A 16114-nucleotide genomic window follows, 5' to 3' on the forward strand; every position below is an offset into this window, starting at 1 on the left:
ATTGTCAAAAATGCATTCGTCCTTCGCATTAGCGTAAAACTACACTTCAAAAATCTTGGTGATGCAGAACTTGCATTCCTATCTTTCAGTGAGTAATTCATTTACTGTCACTTCACAATATCTCGCTTTATTGATGAATGACTGATGGTGCATCACATTTTCTCCTTCAGTACTTTTGCTCATGTCTTCAAATTATTCATTAAGGAAAACGCTACGCAGCACCTTATCCCTTTTTGTTTTTCAGTATTGCATTATTCTCCTAATAATATTAGTACCAATGCTCGGAACCCATAATTTTATATTTGTAATGTTCCGAAACTTGAATATATACACCGGTTTCATGTGTGTAAATTGTTGGATATCTTATTACCGGTAGAGAGCCTTATAACGTTTTATTCGCGTTGTCATTCATTTATGAATTATGGATAATATTTATCTTTGATCGAGGTGTCACTGCATGAAGTTGGAGATAATGACTTTTTATTTGACGCGGTAGTCCAGCATATTATCATATTCTTTGACCCGTGTATTCATGAATTACCAGCGCTTGTTTTTGTACTGTATAATACTGCTCATTCGTATTCTTTCGACAGTGTATTATGAATCAAAGATTATTTTATGACTTATGCTGTTCGAAATGCTCAATAAATCTTATGAAATGGTTACAGGAGATATTCCTCAGACATGTTGAAAGCCTTATACGACTTCAAAGCATCACTTCCAAAAACTCTTAGCTTTCATGAAGGTGAATTGTTTGTTTTGCTCCAGTCGAATGTGAAGCAAAAAAATTGGTGGCAAGTTGTAAATGCAAGTGGACAAGTTGGCTACATTCCATACAATTACGTCGCATCCATTGAGGTAAATGAGTAATAACAGCTAAATTTCCTGATGCCTCTCTACTTTCGTGCAAATACTGTGAAACATTCACGTAATCGGACTTTTTCCAGGTAACTCCTCAGTTTTTCAGGGAATTCATTGATAAGTGTTTAACCCATGTCGATCATGAACCAGATTCCAATGAAAAAGAAGTTTCCCAAAGTGATAAAGTTGTCAATTCTGAACCTGGAGGAGGAGAAAGGAGAGAAGTGGCTCGTAAGCTACGGGAGAGACTTGAAGCTCTAGTTATTGATGGTGATAGCGACCAGAGCACAAAGAAGAAAAAAGCTCCTGCTCCACCCCCTCCTAGGTATTTGCATGGAATCGGTATCATTCAATGGTTGTTGAAATACCTGAAATCTGTTTTTCCTTTAAATGGGATCATGATTGTTGAATGGTGTGTTGTAGATAAGCTGGCATTTTGTCCTCCCTAGTCAATATTTATTTTCATTAGGTACCACTCTTTACTGGATATGGATAAGCTACTAGCAAAAAGCTAGTCTTCGCAAGGAAATTTTTGGAGAGTTCATTTTGAGAGGGCTCACGTAAGAATGTACCTCCCAAGTTCAAAGGGTGACCTCCCTCTGAAGTTGGGAGGGACATAAAGGGCGACTCCATTCATGGCAACCTCAGCATAAATCTCAACTATGACTTCTAGTTTTCTCTTATTATCTCAATTCTATGTGGATTGGTAATATACCAAATTCCTGGACTTATTTTAAATGCTTAATTTCCAAATTTAATATATTAAAACTTTCATTGCTGAGATTTTTACATATCCCTTAGCCCAGCTGACTGAACTTTTTGCACAATATTTGAGTAAGTAGGAAAGTACTGTTAATATTTTTATGTAGTTGAATAAACTGTTTAAATTGTGCAACATGGATCTGTTGATATCAAGGAATATGTTGAGCATATTTCATGCTAAATTCAATCCAGAAAATGAATCAGACAAGAAAAAACTGCAACATATTTGGCTGTGGTAGCTGTACAGAGCATGCTAAGTGCTGCCATGGCATCGTGTAGGAAGTTTCAATGACAGGAAATCTTTCTTTTAGCTGAAATTATTATTTGTTTTAATTTGGAAAAAGTTCAGTCCTAGAGTATGTTTTAAAAGTATTATCTGTTCAAATTGTTTTCTTAGTGGATGCTTGGATGCTTTAAGCCAATCATCTGCTTATCCATTGCATTGGTGACAGCATGACTCATGTGAATAAACTAATGAGTTCTTTTTTTTTAGGTCACCACTAAGCTGTTTGTCTACGAAGAGAACTTCCTCAACAACTTCCCTAGAAGTACCTTCTGGGTCTACTGGTAATGATCTTTTTCTGTTGTTCGATTATGAACATTTGTTGGAGTTGGAGAGTTGTAATTTTCATATATTTTGATGGAATTAGGAAAGTGGTATGAAGAGTATCTGGCTGGTTATAGGAGTTCAAGCTACTGTTGCACGCTTGGTAGTTTGAATATTAATATTTCTCTTACTACATGAGTCAATTTCACCACATCTGATTACGGACTGTCTTTATATAAACTGTGTTAATTAATGAAATAGTAACTAATGGTCTAGGTACCAATTTTCACTGTTACGAGATGTGATTACGAACTGTCCTGATGACCCTGTATCGTGTCCTTGGGTCACTTTTGTGTTAAACATTCTTGAAATAGTTTTTTTCTAAGTTTATTCTTATTTCCATTTGTTTTTTTTCTGAATGTTCTACTTTTTCATTTATATTTCAATTTTTGCCGAGGGAGAGATGTTTTTGGATTTACTTATGTTCAAGAGTTTTTTATGTCCAAATTTACAGAAATGAGGTCATGTCAAGTGATCACATGATCTATTTTTTGCCACTTCGTAACAACTCCTCTTGCTCAGACATAATATGTATTCAGTGATATTTCACCACTTACCTCTGTCCTGAGAGTCTGTTGTCAATTTTGACAGGAGGACATCCCTTTGTCTGTAAAAAAAAGCTAGACACCCGAGTTTGAGGAGATGTATTATCTCAACGAGGCAATCGATTTCAATTCAACAAAAAGCATACGAAAGAGAATTTATTTCTACGTTGAATCATATATGTACTTCAAAAAATTTTCCGTGCAATCGTATTTCCTGTACTTAATTTTTTCTAAACCGGTCGCTTTGGCAAAGTTGGTACTTTGGAACCGGCTCGGAACGGTGGCGAGGATGTGGCGCCCAAAGCCGAAATGGTCTGCAGCATATTTATGGCCAAAAAGTGAAAAGAGATTTTAAAAATGCATACATATATGTATTACTTTCTGATTGCTTGGCTTCCATGCTTCTTTAGAGAGTTGCTCGCTAACTCGCACATTTAAAGGTTTGTCAGTTTGTCACTTTCACCAGCATTGTAACATTTCCATTGCCGCGGCCCCCCTTGGGCCGCTTTCAAAGAAGCTGACTTTTTGCCTGCCGCCGCCACGGCACGGAGCTGTTCTTTCAACTTACCATCGGCCTCTATGGACGTCATCAAACGAGTTGAATCGCGCCGCTGATGGCATGGCGCCTATTTGACCCAGAGATGAATGTCTATGGCATGAAATGCAGACAATGCTGGATTGAGTCCGATTTCAAACGAAATGCCTTTTTGTCGGCAGCCATGTTTGTGAAATTCAGGCGGCTTTCAGACAAGACAACCGGAGACGACTTTGCAACGCCGTGTGCCGTGCCGTGAACAGCTGCCGGCGGAAATCGTTTCGTCTGAAATCGGACTCTTGAGTCTTATGTCTCTAGTCTAATGGTCTTACTATTGAATCATGTACATATACAGTAATTCTTTGAGATATGAGAAAAATGCATACCAAGAGATTGTTCATAAGGTGATAAACCTATGCAAGGCATCGAAAAGTGTTGTTATCCTGCAGAATGCAACACTGCTGTACAATTTTGAATTAACTCACAGCCGCCTAGTTTATCCATCATGTTGCTGTACCGGCGTGTTGAGCAGTTTATTGTTGAGGTTATGAGAAATATGACAGTGAAGCATGTGAATTAGTGGCCAATTTCAGTTACGATTTTAGCTACATCACAGAATACCATATATTTTGAACTGACTCACAAGTAACAACAAATTAATAGATGATGCTGTCAGAAGTTGGGGGAGTTTCCCTATTGATCCTGATGACATGCAGTAGGTCCAGGATCCAGGCATATTCAGTGCAGCCCTTTAAAATCAACATTGACCACTACTGTTTTCAGTGAACGTCTGTTCATGGCAATATTTCTGCCAAAAAATAAATAGATTAAACTCAGATTGGGTAAAAATGTTGAATCAAAACCTGGAAAAAGAACCAGTGGCTGCCTGAGGTAATGTAACATACTGTTCGATCGTGCATTCTTTAACAACGTGTTATTTAAACTTTTTTGCTTGGCAAATAAAATTATGGAGACGATCTTAAGTTTTTTTACAGAGCTTTCTTGCTAATTTACATCTTTAGTGAAATTATTTTCATTCACTTCTTGCAGTTGTTCATTTAAATTTGCCAATAAATCAGATAACAAGAGTTCACCCTTGGAACCGAGTACCGAGAACCAATGGGGGAGAAAGGGACTGGTACCGAGAACCGAAAAGTTTAAGAACTGACTCATCCTTTATTTAGATAAATATTAAGCAATATTGACTTTATTAGCAATATTTAATGTAAATTTTAAAAATGCTGGCCTTCAATTCATCGTACAGCGTACATCGGTACCAGTCAATTTGCAATTGATGTATTTGTTTCGAAGTTTACAAAGATTTGCATTGTTCGTAACAAATATATCAACTTTCGTGGTATGAGCAATTTGTTTTCTGCAAATTGTCAGTAATAGATCTGGCTCACTATCATCAAAATTCCAAGTTATTTGAACGAAAACTATGGGAATACCAAGTGCTCTAAGTTGGGCTACTTGATTTTACATGCCAAGAACGGGTACTTTTTTAGAAAAAAAATAACTACAGGAAATAGTATGGTGCGGAAAATTTTTTGAGGGAAATGATTCAACGTAGAAATAAATTCTCTTTCCTATGATTTTTGTTGAATTGAAATTGATTGCCTCATTTAGACAACAGAGCTCCTCGAGCTCAAGTGTCTTGCTCTTTTTTTACAGACAGTAGGCAATATTTCACATCCAGTGTAGTGCAGAAAAAAATGCCCCAAATTGAGGGTCATTATGCTTTTTTCATTTCTGTTGGGTTTAAAGTATAATACGTCAGTATGTTTTTTATTGATAACTGCAGTTAATCTCATCAAATTATGTTGATTAGGAAACTGCAACTCTGAGAGTGGAGCTGGCCAAAATGAAACTGAAGAGAAAAAAACAGAGAGTGGAAAGAAGAAGATAGTTACTGAAGAAATAAAGAGTGTGAATGAAGAGAGAAAGACAGTGAATGAAGAAAAAATTGTGGTAAATGAAGAGAAAAGGGTAGTCAAAGAAGAAAAGAAGGCAGAAAGTGTCTCCCATGTAGTTCAAAACGAAAGTGTAAAAAGTGATTCCAGTATTTTGAGTAGGATTGATGTACCAAAGATTACCTATCGGTAAGGATAAATGTGGAACTTACTTAATTCTTAAAACATTGCTTGAAGTATTTATAGTTATTTAACTGTTAGAATGGAATTAGATAATAGTTAATTTTTCCAATCAATAATTTCACATTCGTTAATTGAAAAGATACATGAATAATTTTTGTTATACAAGATTTCTCGAGCTAGTTTGTAAAAATGCAGAAGACTTATTATGTTAATCAGCCTTTTCATTTTGTCTTTTTGGGATATTATGGTGCTATTGAATCTATTTTTTAGCCTTGTAGAAGAGGTTCGCCATCAAACACACCTCAGCCATACGTTTTCAAAAGTTGCTGTACAGGTTGTAGTGGAAGAACTAGAGCGTCAGCAAAACCTTGTACAAGAGTTGGCATCCCAAAATCTATCTTCCCAGTCATCGTCTTCCACCATTTTGAGTGCTGTACTTGATTTGCTCACAACTCCTCCACCAGCTGCCCTGTCTAACTTTGTGTTATCTCCAGGCACAACTGATAGTGCTGCATCCCATAGTGCTCCTGCTTTAAATGATGTTACGGGTTCTAGGTAAATAATCATTATCATTAAAGCTTTCAGCGTTTTTTGGTGAAATTTAAATTAATGGTGCTTGTGAATTTCATGGATGAAATTAAATGGCGGTTTATCTTTTTCTCATCCATGAAAATATTATTTCAAATTTGAAGCAATTTAACTGAAATATTTTGGACTTATGCATAGTTCATGGTTTATAAAAGTCAACTTTACATTTTGTTTCATGATGAAAGCCACAGGGTACTTAAAGACCATAAGTGCTATCCTCATGAGGGAAACCCAGGATTTGATGCAAGGGATAATAAATTAGTTATCTTAAGTTACCTTAATTTCAGATATCTATGTGTTTGGAATTTTTACAGACAGATGAATTTAAGGAAAAGGTTTATTAATCGATTATTCAATTTTTTCATCATTTCTTTTTCTGTAGATCTTTCATTTTTAATGCCAAAATTGCTCATTTTTCTTAGAAGTCAGCAATATGGTGTTTTCCTGGAAAATATAGTATTGTCCCATAGAACCAAATTGTGTGGAAATTCAAGGGACATAAGAAGTGAGTTCATTATTACAAAGCTTAATTTTTTATTATTCGTTGGTGATGGCTTGTGCACACATTTCTCTGTGCAATTGATGAATGAGAATCATATGTATCCATGTATTGCATGTATGTGGGTGTTAACTGGGGTAGATCCAGCATTTTCATAAGGGAAGGAAAGCAGGAGTGATTAGATTTTTAGGGTGCATCGACAGCTAAGGCAAGAAAAGATCTGAAGGGAATGTATACCTGGCTCCGACTGGATCCATGTGGGAAAGTTAATATGTATGTAATGTCATGTTGTACTTTTTTGCTAAACATACATATTTATTTTGTCTCATTCTAGTGATAAAGCTGCTTCCAGTGTTTGGTGGGGTTTGAGATCTGATCTTCTTTCTGAATCATATGATGCCCGTCGCTTACGCCATCTTTTGAGAGAATTGGCCGTTGTTCGTGGGGATGAACAGCAAAGGAGTTGGGCTGTGCATGAAGATGAAATACCTATTATACAGTGTGTGACTGAGCTCATCTCAATATTGGTAAAAAATGTTTCTGATTTGATTTATGCGAGACGTAATTTACTGTAGATTTTGTATTATATTTCTGGGTATTTACTTATGCTTCCGTAAATATTTAAGTTAATACATAATATGACTGTAATGAGAATTTTTTCCTCATGCTCTTTCTAATTCGGTAAAACAATTTAATCACAGGAAGATGCAGATGCAAATGTTTGCAGATTGGTGCTTTGTGAAGGGGAGCTTAATAGAATATCATCTTTGATTGAATATTTTCAAATGGAGACTAGATGGTCCATTAGGCATTTGCTGTTGAAGTCTCTCTCCATTATGTGTGACCTACACAGAACGCCAACAATTCTCATGCTCAATTCAGTGCTACCAATGGAATTGGCTAGGTTTGTACTTATTCTTTTCATGTTTAAAATTTTCCGCATACCATATTTGCATTAATCTAAGATGAGGAATTTATTTCTTTCCCAAATCCTGCAGAAAAGAGCTGTCTTACATTTGAATGTAAAATTCTTGATTTCGAATGTGGGTTCCCTTATCTAAATTATGGATCCCCAAGTTTTCCGCTAGGTAGTTTTGCAACAAAAACCAATGGCAAAAATGGCAGCACTATTATTTAAATTATTTTATGATACATTTTAAATCAAAAAAGCATTTTTTGACAGCAGGCAAAGATTCGATTGGTACCAATCTACTACAATACGTAATGTCTACAAATTTGCCTGTGTTATCCTGGGTTCGGCTTAGAAAAGCACCCATTTTTCAATTCCCTCTGCAGTTCCTCTTGTGGCAAGATAGTTAATTCCTTAACATAATGAAAAGTAAGGCAAACTATGCAGTCTACTATGAATTCTTGCAAGCAGAATTGTGCTTGTCCTAGATTTGTGCAAATAAGTCGGTAGAATATTTTATGTGTCTAATTTGTTGTAGAGTATATATGGTGGTGATTCTTGATAAGTTTGCTGGCTATGGCGTAATCCACTTTTTTATGGCTAGTAGATCTAAGAGTATCCAGTTTTTCTTAAACTATTTGTTCAATAAATAGCTACTCTTTTGGGCAACTATTTCAACACTTTCATTTCCATTCTTCCCTGAAAATAGGGATATGAAGAGTAATCCTAAAGATGTACCACGATTAAAACTAAGCTCACTCCTCCTGATTAGGATATTCTCTATTGGAGAAGTCATGCCAATTTACCACTTTGGTAAGTATTTATTTCTAACATTCTACCTCTGTATTTAATTGAATTTTGGAGGAAAATACTGCTACATACTTCTTAATCTATTTAGATACGTTTTTAGTCTCTTGCACTTCTTGCTATTTATCTTTAACATCTGATCACATTGCTGCATTGAATGAATTCCAAGCTCGTTAGAGATAACTCAGAGTTTACTGTTATTTTAATTTCAATACATGGATTTTGAATGTAATTGCTTTTTTTGTTTGAATTTGATTTTTTAGAGCATCTTGGAGAAGATTTCATCAGTTTTCTTATTGACCGAATAGAAGAGGAGGAGGTTGATTTGGAAAGTGAATTAGGAAAGGAGCAAGATGAAATACCAGATCTCTTCTTGACGCTGCTTCTTGCTTATAATTTGCAGTTTAAGGAGCAATGTGGGCAGTCTATTCCCGTGCCTGAGGTTCCTTCTGACAAAGCTGTAAACAACCCTGTGCTGAGTGTTCTAAAGGGTAGGACTTGTGCTAAGGCCCTGACAGAAAAAGCTCTACTCCTTATCAACAGAGAAGGTACATGTCATGATATCTTTCTGCTACCATTATCAACCTTTTCAGCCTTTAGAAGCTTATTTATGTAGTCTATGCTCCAGTCTGTTTTGTACTTTACTGCTTACAAATGATACCTCTCACTATGGCAGAAAGACCCCTCATTCCTAACAAGTCTTTCATTCATTATTTTGGGCCACAACTTTCAGAATAGTTTGCCATTTTTATGTCCTCCCAATTCAATGTTTTTCTTATTGGAATTTGGAGATCTATAAAATTTTGGAATAAATTTAGTCAACTCTCAATTGTCCAATAGGGTGGTTTCCTATTATTTTTTTATTGCTTCAATTGAAAGATTATTACTCCTGGAGTACGTATTTCACGCTTTTAGATTTTTAAATGACGATATCTATTTTTCGCGATTAAATGAAAAGTGAAAAATTTCGAGCGCGCGAAGATGCGACGCGTAAGTAGGAATGATGGGAAAAAGTCTGTGCGACGCATTTCTGGTTCCCCCTCCCGCCTTGTGAGGTGACCTTGATCGAGGCTCTGAGCGCTGATAGGACGCAGGATGCTAGCGGGTAGCTGAGTACCTTGCTGGCTGGTAGCGCTTGGCTTAAAAAAGGTTTATTAATACCTTATCAAACAAAGAAAACTTTCCGACCTTAGCCAGTTTTAATAGGTGATTATTAAGACATGTTTCTCTGAGCTCTGTGCCTCATGCATGCATTGGTAACCTAAGACGATGTATAACTCCTATCCTCTCGTGTAGAAACTAGGTCCCTGTGACGTCACGTGGAGTGGAATCGCATGGGTGCCAATCTGGCCTTTTTCAAATGAGGATAAAATTTGACCCTTGCCATTCGTCTAAACCGGTATTTCAAAAACCAAATAATTTGTGTATTATGAATACACTAATGGTGGGTAACGAATCGCAATCAATGCCTTTCGTTTTCTTTGATGAAGGAAACTACCCTATTCCCAATCATGTATCTGGTTTAAGGAATATCCAGGCTAATTTTTTTCTCCTTGGACAGAGAAATTTGAAGAATGTAATGAAGATAAAAAGATTGAAACTCAAAGAAAGTGCGGTATGTCTCAACGAAGTTCATCTAAATACATTTATTTGTATGTATAAATTCTAAATATTTTCCACATTACAGAGTAAAATATCCGTACTCTGGCCACATTCATTATATCTTCAGTTATCCGTGCTTTTCGATTTTCTGGACCTCACCTTCATTTATTAGTAGGTATAATCATAGAGTAAGTATATTATATATACTTACTCTATGGTATAATTGAGAGTTGACTGTACATGTAATCAGCTTGTATGAAGTGCACAGCAAATTGTTTACTACTCTTGAATTTTGGAAATTAGATAACCAAAATTGACTAAATATCTCTTGGTGTGAAATTAGTACTCGGAGAAATATTCTGAGTTTTTCAATGTTCAATTTTTAAGTACTTCATGACATTCTTTCAGAGGATCCAGTCGGTATCTTTCAATCTGCTCGGCATGCTACAATACCAACCCAATCAGTCATTAAGTTGGTGGGTGACTTGTTTGGAGACACTCACACAGCAGCATTATTCTACACCAATGATACCAAAGTACTCATCGATATATTAGTTAGACAACTCTCCGATTTATCTCCTGGAGATCAGGTACTATTAATTATCATAAATATTTTATTTTTATCAATAATTTCCCCTATAGCTTTTCCTGGTGAGTATATAGAGTAAAAAAGTCTGGTTTTGTGCCCTTCATTAAATTTTAGCTTCATGATGGCCTGATGTTTTAGTTAATAAATCAGCTATGGCCATCAAGATTTACCCTTGGTTGGCAGTAATAGCTTAGGTGCAGTTATTTGTGAATTTGGATGAAATGATCTTATCTGGCTCCTAACCCAAGAAATTTCCCTTAAATATTAGCCCCTTCTGAGTCATTTAAGTTCAACTTAAATATTTCTTTCAGCCTTTTTCTGAATTGTATTACTTTAAGCCCACATGGTCTTAGCATTTTATTCATTCATAATTTGAACCTAGGGATATTAGTAGTTCAAACAAAATTATATTTAAAGTATCAGAATCACTCAGCCAGCCCATAAATTGTTTAAGAAAAGTAAATACATCATGTATGTAGATGATTCAGTCTTTTAAAATTAAGATTTTTTCCATTTTAGAGTTTTACAGCAAGATTAGCTTTTGGCGGTGAATTTTTGTGACACTAGAGCTAGAGCTAATTCATTTAGCAGTTTTAATTTAGTATTTTGAAAATTTTCTATTATAGTTCGAATGTATTGTATTTTAATGTTTACGTATCTAATCCTTTCTTAGTTTATAATGGCTGAGAACGTTCTCCTGAGCCCATGCTAGCATGAGTCATTTAATAGATTTTTAGTCTATTGAATTGGGCTGCATACGGCGGATAATAATATTACCAAATCTGTTAGTGGTACACAGATCAGAACTAACTTGCCTTGTTTCTCAGCAGATTTGAATGAAAAATATTAGGACCTTAATTAACTATTAACTAAATCCTGCAAAGTTAAAAGCTTTTACCTTCCATAGAACTGTGTGTGTGTGTAATGTGAACATTTGTCATTTCCTCCAGGGTTCGGCAATTTCATTGGTGTTATTCTGTTGTAGCCAACCACCTTGGAATTCTTGATGGATTTTCATATTTTTCCATGTTCATCTCTTTTGCTCTGAATATTCTGTGATTTTTTCCAGTGTTAGTGATAAATTTAGAGTCATGGACAGTTATTCAGTTGTCAAAACTTCAATTGTCATTCTCTTTTGACATAAAATAGGAGCTCTTAAATATCCTTTAATCAACAGCGAAAAATATTTGGCTGCCTCTTTCAAAAAGAGAAATTAGCACATTGGGTAAATATTGGGCTGACAAAGGAGTGCCCTTCAAGTTTATTGTTGAAAGGGGTATGACCCATCAATGAAAAACATTCCCGTGAAAACCATCGTAATAGATGCTCTTGGAGAATAACTTGTGATGCCAGTCGTCACATATCTTTTAAGCCAAATGGAAGAAATGAAAGATAAAATAGGCATAGGTGATTTAGGAATGACTTTTCACCATTATATTTGAGAAGTGTCCGGTGTTGGGATCAGAAGGGGAAGTGAAACTTAACTTGGAGATAAATCACCTGGCTTGCGAATCGAAGGTCCTGGCACTGTATTTGAGGAAGATGCTGATGAAGAACTGCTAACCAGTGGATTCAGTGGACCCTTGATGAAATTTCATGTGGATATTCTTGTTGATGGGCAGCAATCCAAAGATTTGCTTTATCAGTTGCAAAAAAACAATAAATCTAGTAAAAATCTTCTTTGGGAAAAATTTGAATTACCTTAAATTTGTAAATGCTGAGTGAAGATAATTTTACATTGAATTGATTGGTAATGGTTAGGGGCCTCAAAAACTAAATATTAAATGCAGAAAAACATTAAATGCGAAGACTTAAAATGATGATTTGATTGTATTTCATTCAAACTGGATGCCATCGGTGACTATCTGTTAGCTATATATTTATAGAAGATGTGAGGATTGGATTTAGGCCAAGTAAGGTTTATTTAATGGCCAGCAGACCAAACTTTCAATAATTCAATAACAAAAAATTCAATATCCATGTCACTCTATTTCTGGTTGAAGAAGGTAAAAACTTAATGTTATTTCCAGTTCATGCTTCTGGTTATATATGGATTTATTGTTAAGGAGTGTCCTCTGCTAATTTTTACTGTTTCTTTGCCGAATTCCCTTCCAAAATTTACTATTTAGTTCACTTATCTTTTCATCTTCTATCTCTCAATATCTGATCTCCAAATAAGTTTTTTCTTAATATTCCTTCTCCTTCTATCCCTACTCCTAACTTTGTTTTAATCTTCTGCTGTTACCTTTCTTTCTGCACCATGGGGAGATCTGCTCTGTGCATCTTTTTTGTTTCTATTATCTATGTACTCTGTGATATATTTTCTCACTCACCCTTACACCCACATCTCTAATCTGAGGCATGTCTACCAAGTCCTTTTTAATTTATCTTTGATTAATACCATTTTTTGCTATTTTTGTCATTCTTATCCCAATTGGTGCTACCCATACTATTTACTAATTCTAATTCCTCGCAAAATGAATTCAGCTGATGTTTTCCATAGGAAGACGAAATTACACCTGTACTATTCATTATGTATTTGCTAGGTTTTGGTTCCTGTCTATTAGCATTGAAATCCAGTCAAATCCTTGTATGGTGCATAAAAGCTTGAAAAAAAAGGGATCACCATTAACTTTGTCAGACTCTGCAATTATTATTATTGGTTTCCTTGATTCTACCGTGTAACTTTGATAGTACCTGGGGACTTGAATAGTTAATTATCAAACTTTTGACCCAATCTCTCCCTTGCATGTTATCTTAATCAGTATCTTATGTACCATTTCACTATATGTACATATATTCAAATGTAACTAGTAATGTCTGCCAAAATTATGTGTTACAGCGTATGTATGATATGAGTTGTTCAGTCTTGAAATTATATTGTATTTTTTTGTATATAATTTTATTTGCTAATCTTATTGTGCTTGATGGCTGCTAAAGGTAAAAAATTTGTGCTTGAATGCTCTTTAATTATCAATATACTTTTATACATTGCAGAGGAGAGGTCAATGGCTGTGGTTATGTCGTAGGGTAATACGCAATTGTGGCTACGGAGAGCATCTTCATAGGCGTGATGATTTGGCGCGGTGCTTCACTCGAATATTTTGTGAAGACACCACATCAAGTGCTTCTGATCAGCACCTTGTACGTGATATAATAAATGAATTTCCTATGTACTTCAAGGTATAAGTACATTAGTCTTTTTATTAACTTATTCACTAGAGGGATATTAATGCACTTATTCTGTATTAAAGTAAAGCCAACAGTTAAGGGTGTAGTACAAATACTTTTTAAAGTGAGAGTACAATTGTTTTGTGCCTGCTTTAGTTATAATAATGCAATGCTATCCTGAAACAATAATGCATTAACGAGTATGTAATGACTTCCATTATCAGTTCGAAGAAGTTTGTAAAATGTGATATCTTTGCATTAGATTTTGAGATAGTAATAATTGGTAACTATATTACTCCTTTTAAATTTCATTTCTCTTGAAAAATACATTCTTGCAGGAAAAAAAAATGTTAAGCATGGCTTTAAAGTATTGCACAGTACATATATGTACATCCATTTACAGAGTATATTTTACATAAGTCTGTTTAAATGCTTGCCAAATGTACTCAAATGAGAATCAAACATTAGATAATTGGCTTGTTCATTGGTTGATACTTTTAACATTTAAAAATGTTATCATTAGTAACATTACGATTAAAATGGACAGCTAATATACTTGTCTAATGTGAATGTTGGCATTGTCATATCAGATGTCCATTTAGTCCTCGTAAAATTTATAAAATTAAGATGTTACTATTGCAGTGTTTCTTGTGGTTTATTTAATGAATCTGACGAGATCAGGGAGATCTGTATTTCCATTCATACTTAATACACATTGGTGCTGTTAGTTAGTGTCAATGAGCTAAGGAGTTTTTAAGCAAGAACAAGAAGTTTATATGTCGGCTACAAATTGCACTCCTGATACAATTTGAAATGAAAAATCAGCATTAATACTTTTTGTGAAGTCTGGCGGTCATTGTAGAGAAGGGAATGAGCTGAGGGAAGAAATGAAACGTAATAATAGCCTAATGAAGTATGAGAATGCAGTGTTTAGCCCTCTGAAAATTTCAGGATTCATGGTACACTTGCATGTGTTTTCTTGTTATTTAAAAATCTCTTGTTCAACAAATTAAGATGAGGGTTTAACTGTATTTATGTATGCTCTAAGGTTTTTAATCTGCTTTGGAGTAAGTCCATTAGCTAATACATGATTGTTAGTAAAATAAATTTGAAATGATTATATTTTTATGTAAAGTGCATGATAGCAAGGAAATATTATCTGTGATAGCATCACTTCATTTTGGGAAACTTTTAAGGCAAGCTTGTTCATTATACTCAAATATTGTAATAAATACTTGTCGTCAGCATATGTAAAGCTCATTTTACATGGGGCATGTACTTGCACAATCTGATATATGTACAAGAGCACATTTCAAATTGCATCATTCAAAGCAGTGAATTGTGGAAATGTATGTTAAAGTGCATGAATGTAATGTGACAAAATAGCCCCTGTTCTAATTTCGTTTATGCATTTGCCAGATTGAGAAAAAATGCAGTTTTGAATTGTTCAATTACATGCCCCACGTAAAACAGCCTTTATAGATTGTGATCTTATTAGATTATGGGATATAACTTATTAAGGTGTTTTAGCAATGGTTTTTAATGATGTTCGGAAGGCCTGTTAGTATTTAAAATGTTTATTAATGTACTTTTCAATCCATTGTAAAGATGCATTGAAGCCTACTGCTATCCATTCTTCTTACTAATTATTGACTTTGTGGATTGTAAGTCATTTTTCATATTTACTTATTATTTCCATGGTGTGGATTTCTCTGAATGGACGGCATGGACTTAGTTTTTTTCTCCTGTTTAACATGTGCTGGAAGCATAGCCATGTTCTCTTGTATTTCACATTGTAAAACATAATTTGTGCCAATTTTGATTTTTATTCGTCTTTCATTGTATTTTAATGTGTAAGGCATATCATTGTAAGCTGCTGTGTTCAGAAGGTTTGATAGTGGTATTGATGTTTGGTATGATATTGATGTGCTCTCTCATTTTATTGAAGAAGAATTGGTTCCAATTCTCTTTCTTCGGAAAGGAGGATATTTTGATTTTAATGTACTAAAACCTCTCTTTAGCTGTCACAGCTGGGACCATAACGTGATGACCATTTAAGGAGATGGCTCCTGAAAGTGGGAAAATTTACTGTTCATATGTGGAAAATTATTGTATGGTTCTGGTAAAAAGTTTTATAAGAGTAACCACTGGATGCTTGTGACCGTTATGGCAGGTTTTGTTTTATAATTTTATGGGCATTTATTCCTAACACCTCTTTAACGGCTTTAAACTGCCTTCTTATTTTTCATATGAAATGTGGAGGGTTTCAAATAATATATTTTTGTTGGGAAGGTGATTCAAGGCCACTGTAGGTTCTCCAATGCAGCTTCTGTTTTAAATCCTTTAAAGGGATGTTAGGAGTCAATGCTCTTAAAATTATAGAGCACATGATCATTAGTCCTTTGAATTTTAGGCCTCCATTGAAATCATGCCGATATTTTGGCCCCAACATACTGATTGTTGACCACCAAGCCAGCATGCAAACATAATTGCCCATTTTATTTCTCCAGCTCCCCATGCCGCAGGTATGCACGTACAATTT

At 34.9% G+C, this 16114-nt stretch overlaps 1 protein-coding gene across 2 annotated transcripts in view; it reads left to right on the forward strand.

Moving 5' to 3' along the window:
* The window catches only part of LOC124166650 (NCK-interacting protein with SH3 domain), a 26249-nt gene continuing 10135 nt past the window's right edge, over positions 1-16114 (forward strand). The window contains exons 1-12 of one of the 2 annotated variants that reach the window (XM_046544275.1): positions 1-88; positions 669-858; positions 948-1186; positions 2117-2190; positions 5142-5412; positions 5677-5961; positions 6828-7020; positions 7195-7397; positions 8113-8216; positions 8474-8758; positions 10221-10402; positions 13399-14842. In XM_046544275.1, coding sequence (XP_046400231.1) covers positions 685-858; positions 948-1186; positions 2117-2190; positions 5142-5412; positions 5677-5961; positions 6828-7020; positions 7195-7397; positions 8113-8216; positions 8474-8758; positions 10221-10402; positions 13399-13590 — 2202 coding nt within the window. In that variant the 5' untranslated portion in view covers positions 1-88; positions 669-684 and the 3' untranslated portion in view covers positions 13591-14842. Of the gene's footprint in view, positions 89-668; positions 859-947; positions 1187-2116; positions 2191-5141; positions 5413-5676; positions 5962-6827; positions 7021-7194; positions 7398-8112; positions 8217-8473; positions 8759-10220; positions 10403-13398; positions 14843-16114 lie in introns of those variants that run through there. The other variant, XM_046544282.1, reaches the window with a different exon arrangement.

Source organism: Ischnura elegans, chromosome 1 (genome assembly GCF_921293095.1).
Source record: "Ischnura elegans chromosome 1, ioIscEleg1.1, whole genome shotgun sequence".
In the NCBI taxonomy this organism is placed as follows: domain Eukaryota; kingdom Metazoa; phylum Arthropoda; class Insecta; order Odonata; family Coenagrionidae; genus Ischnura; species Ischnura elegans.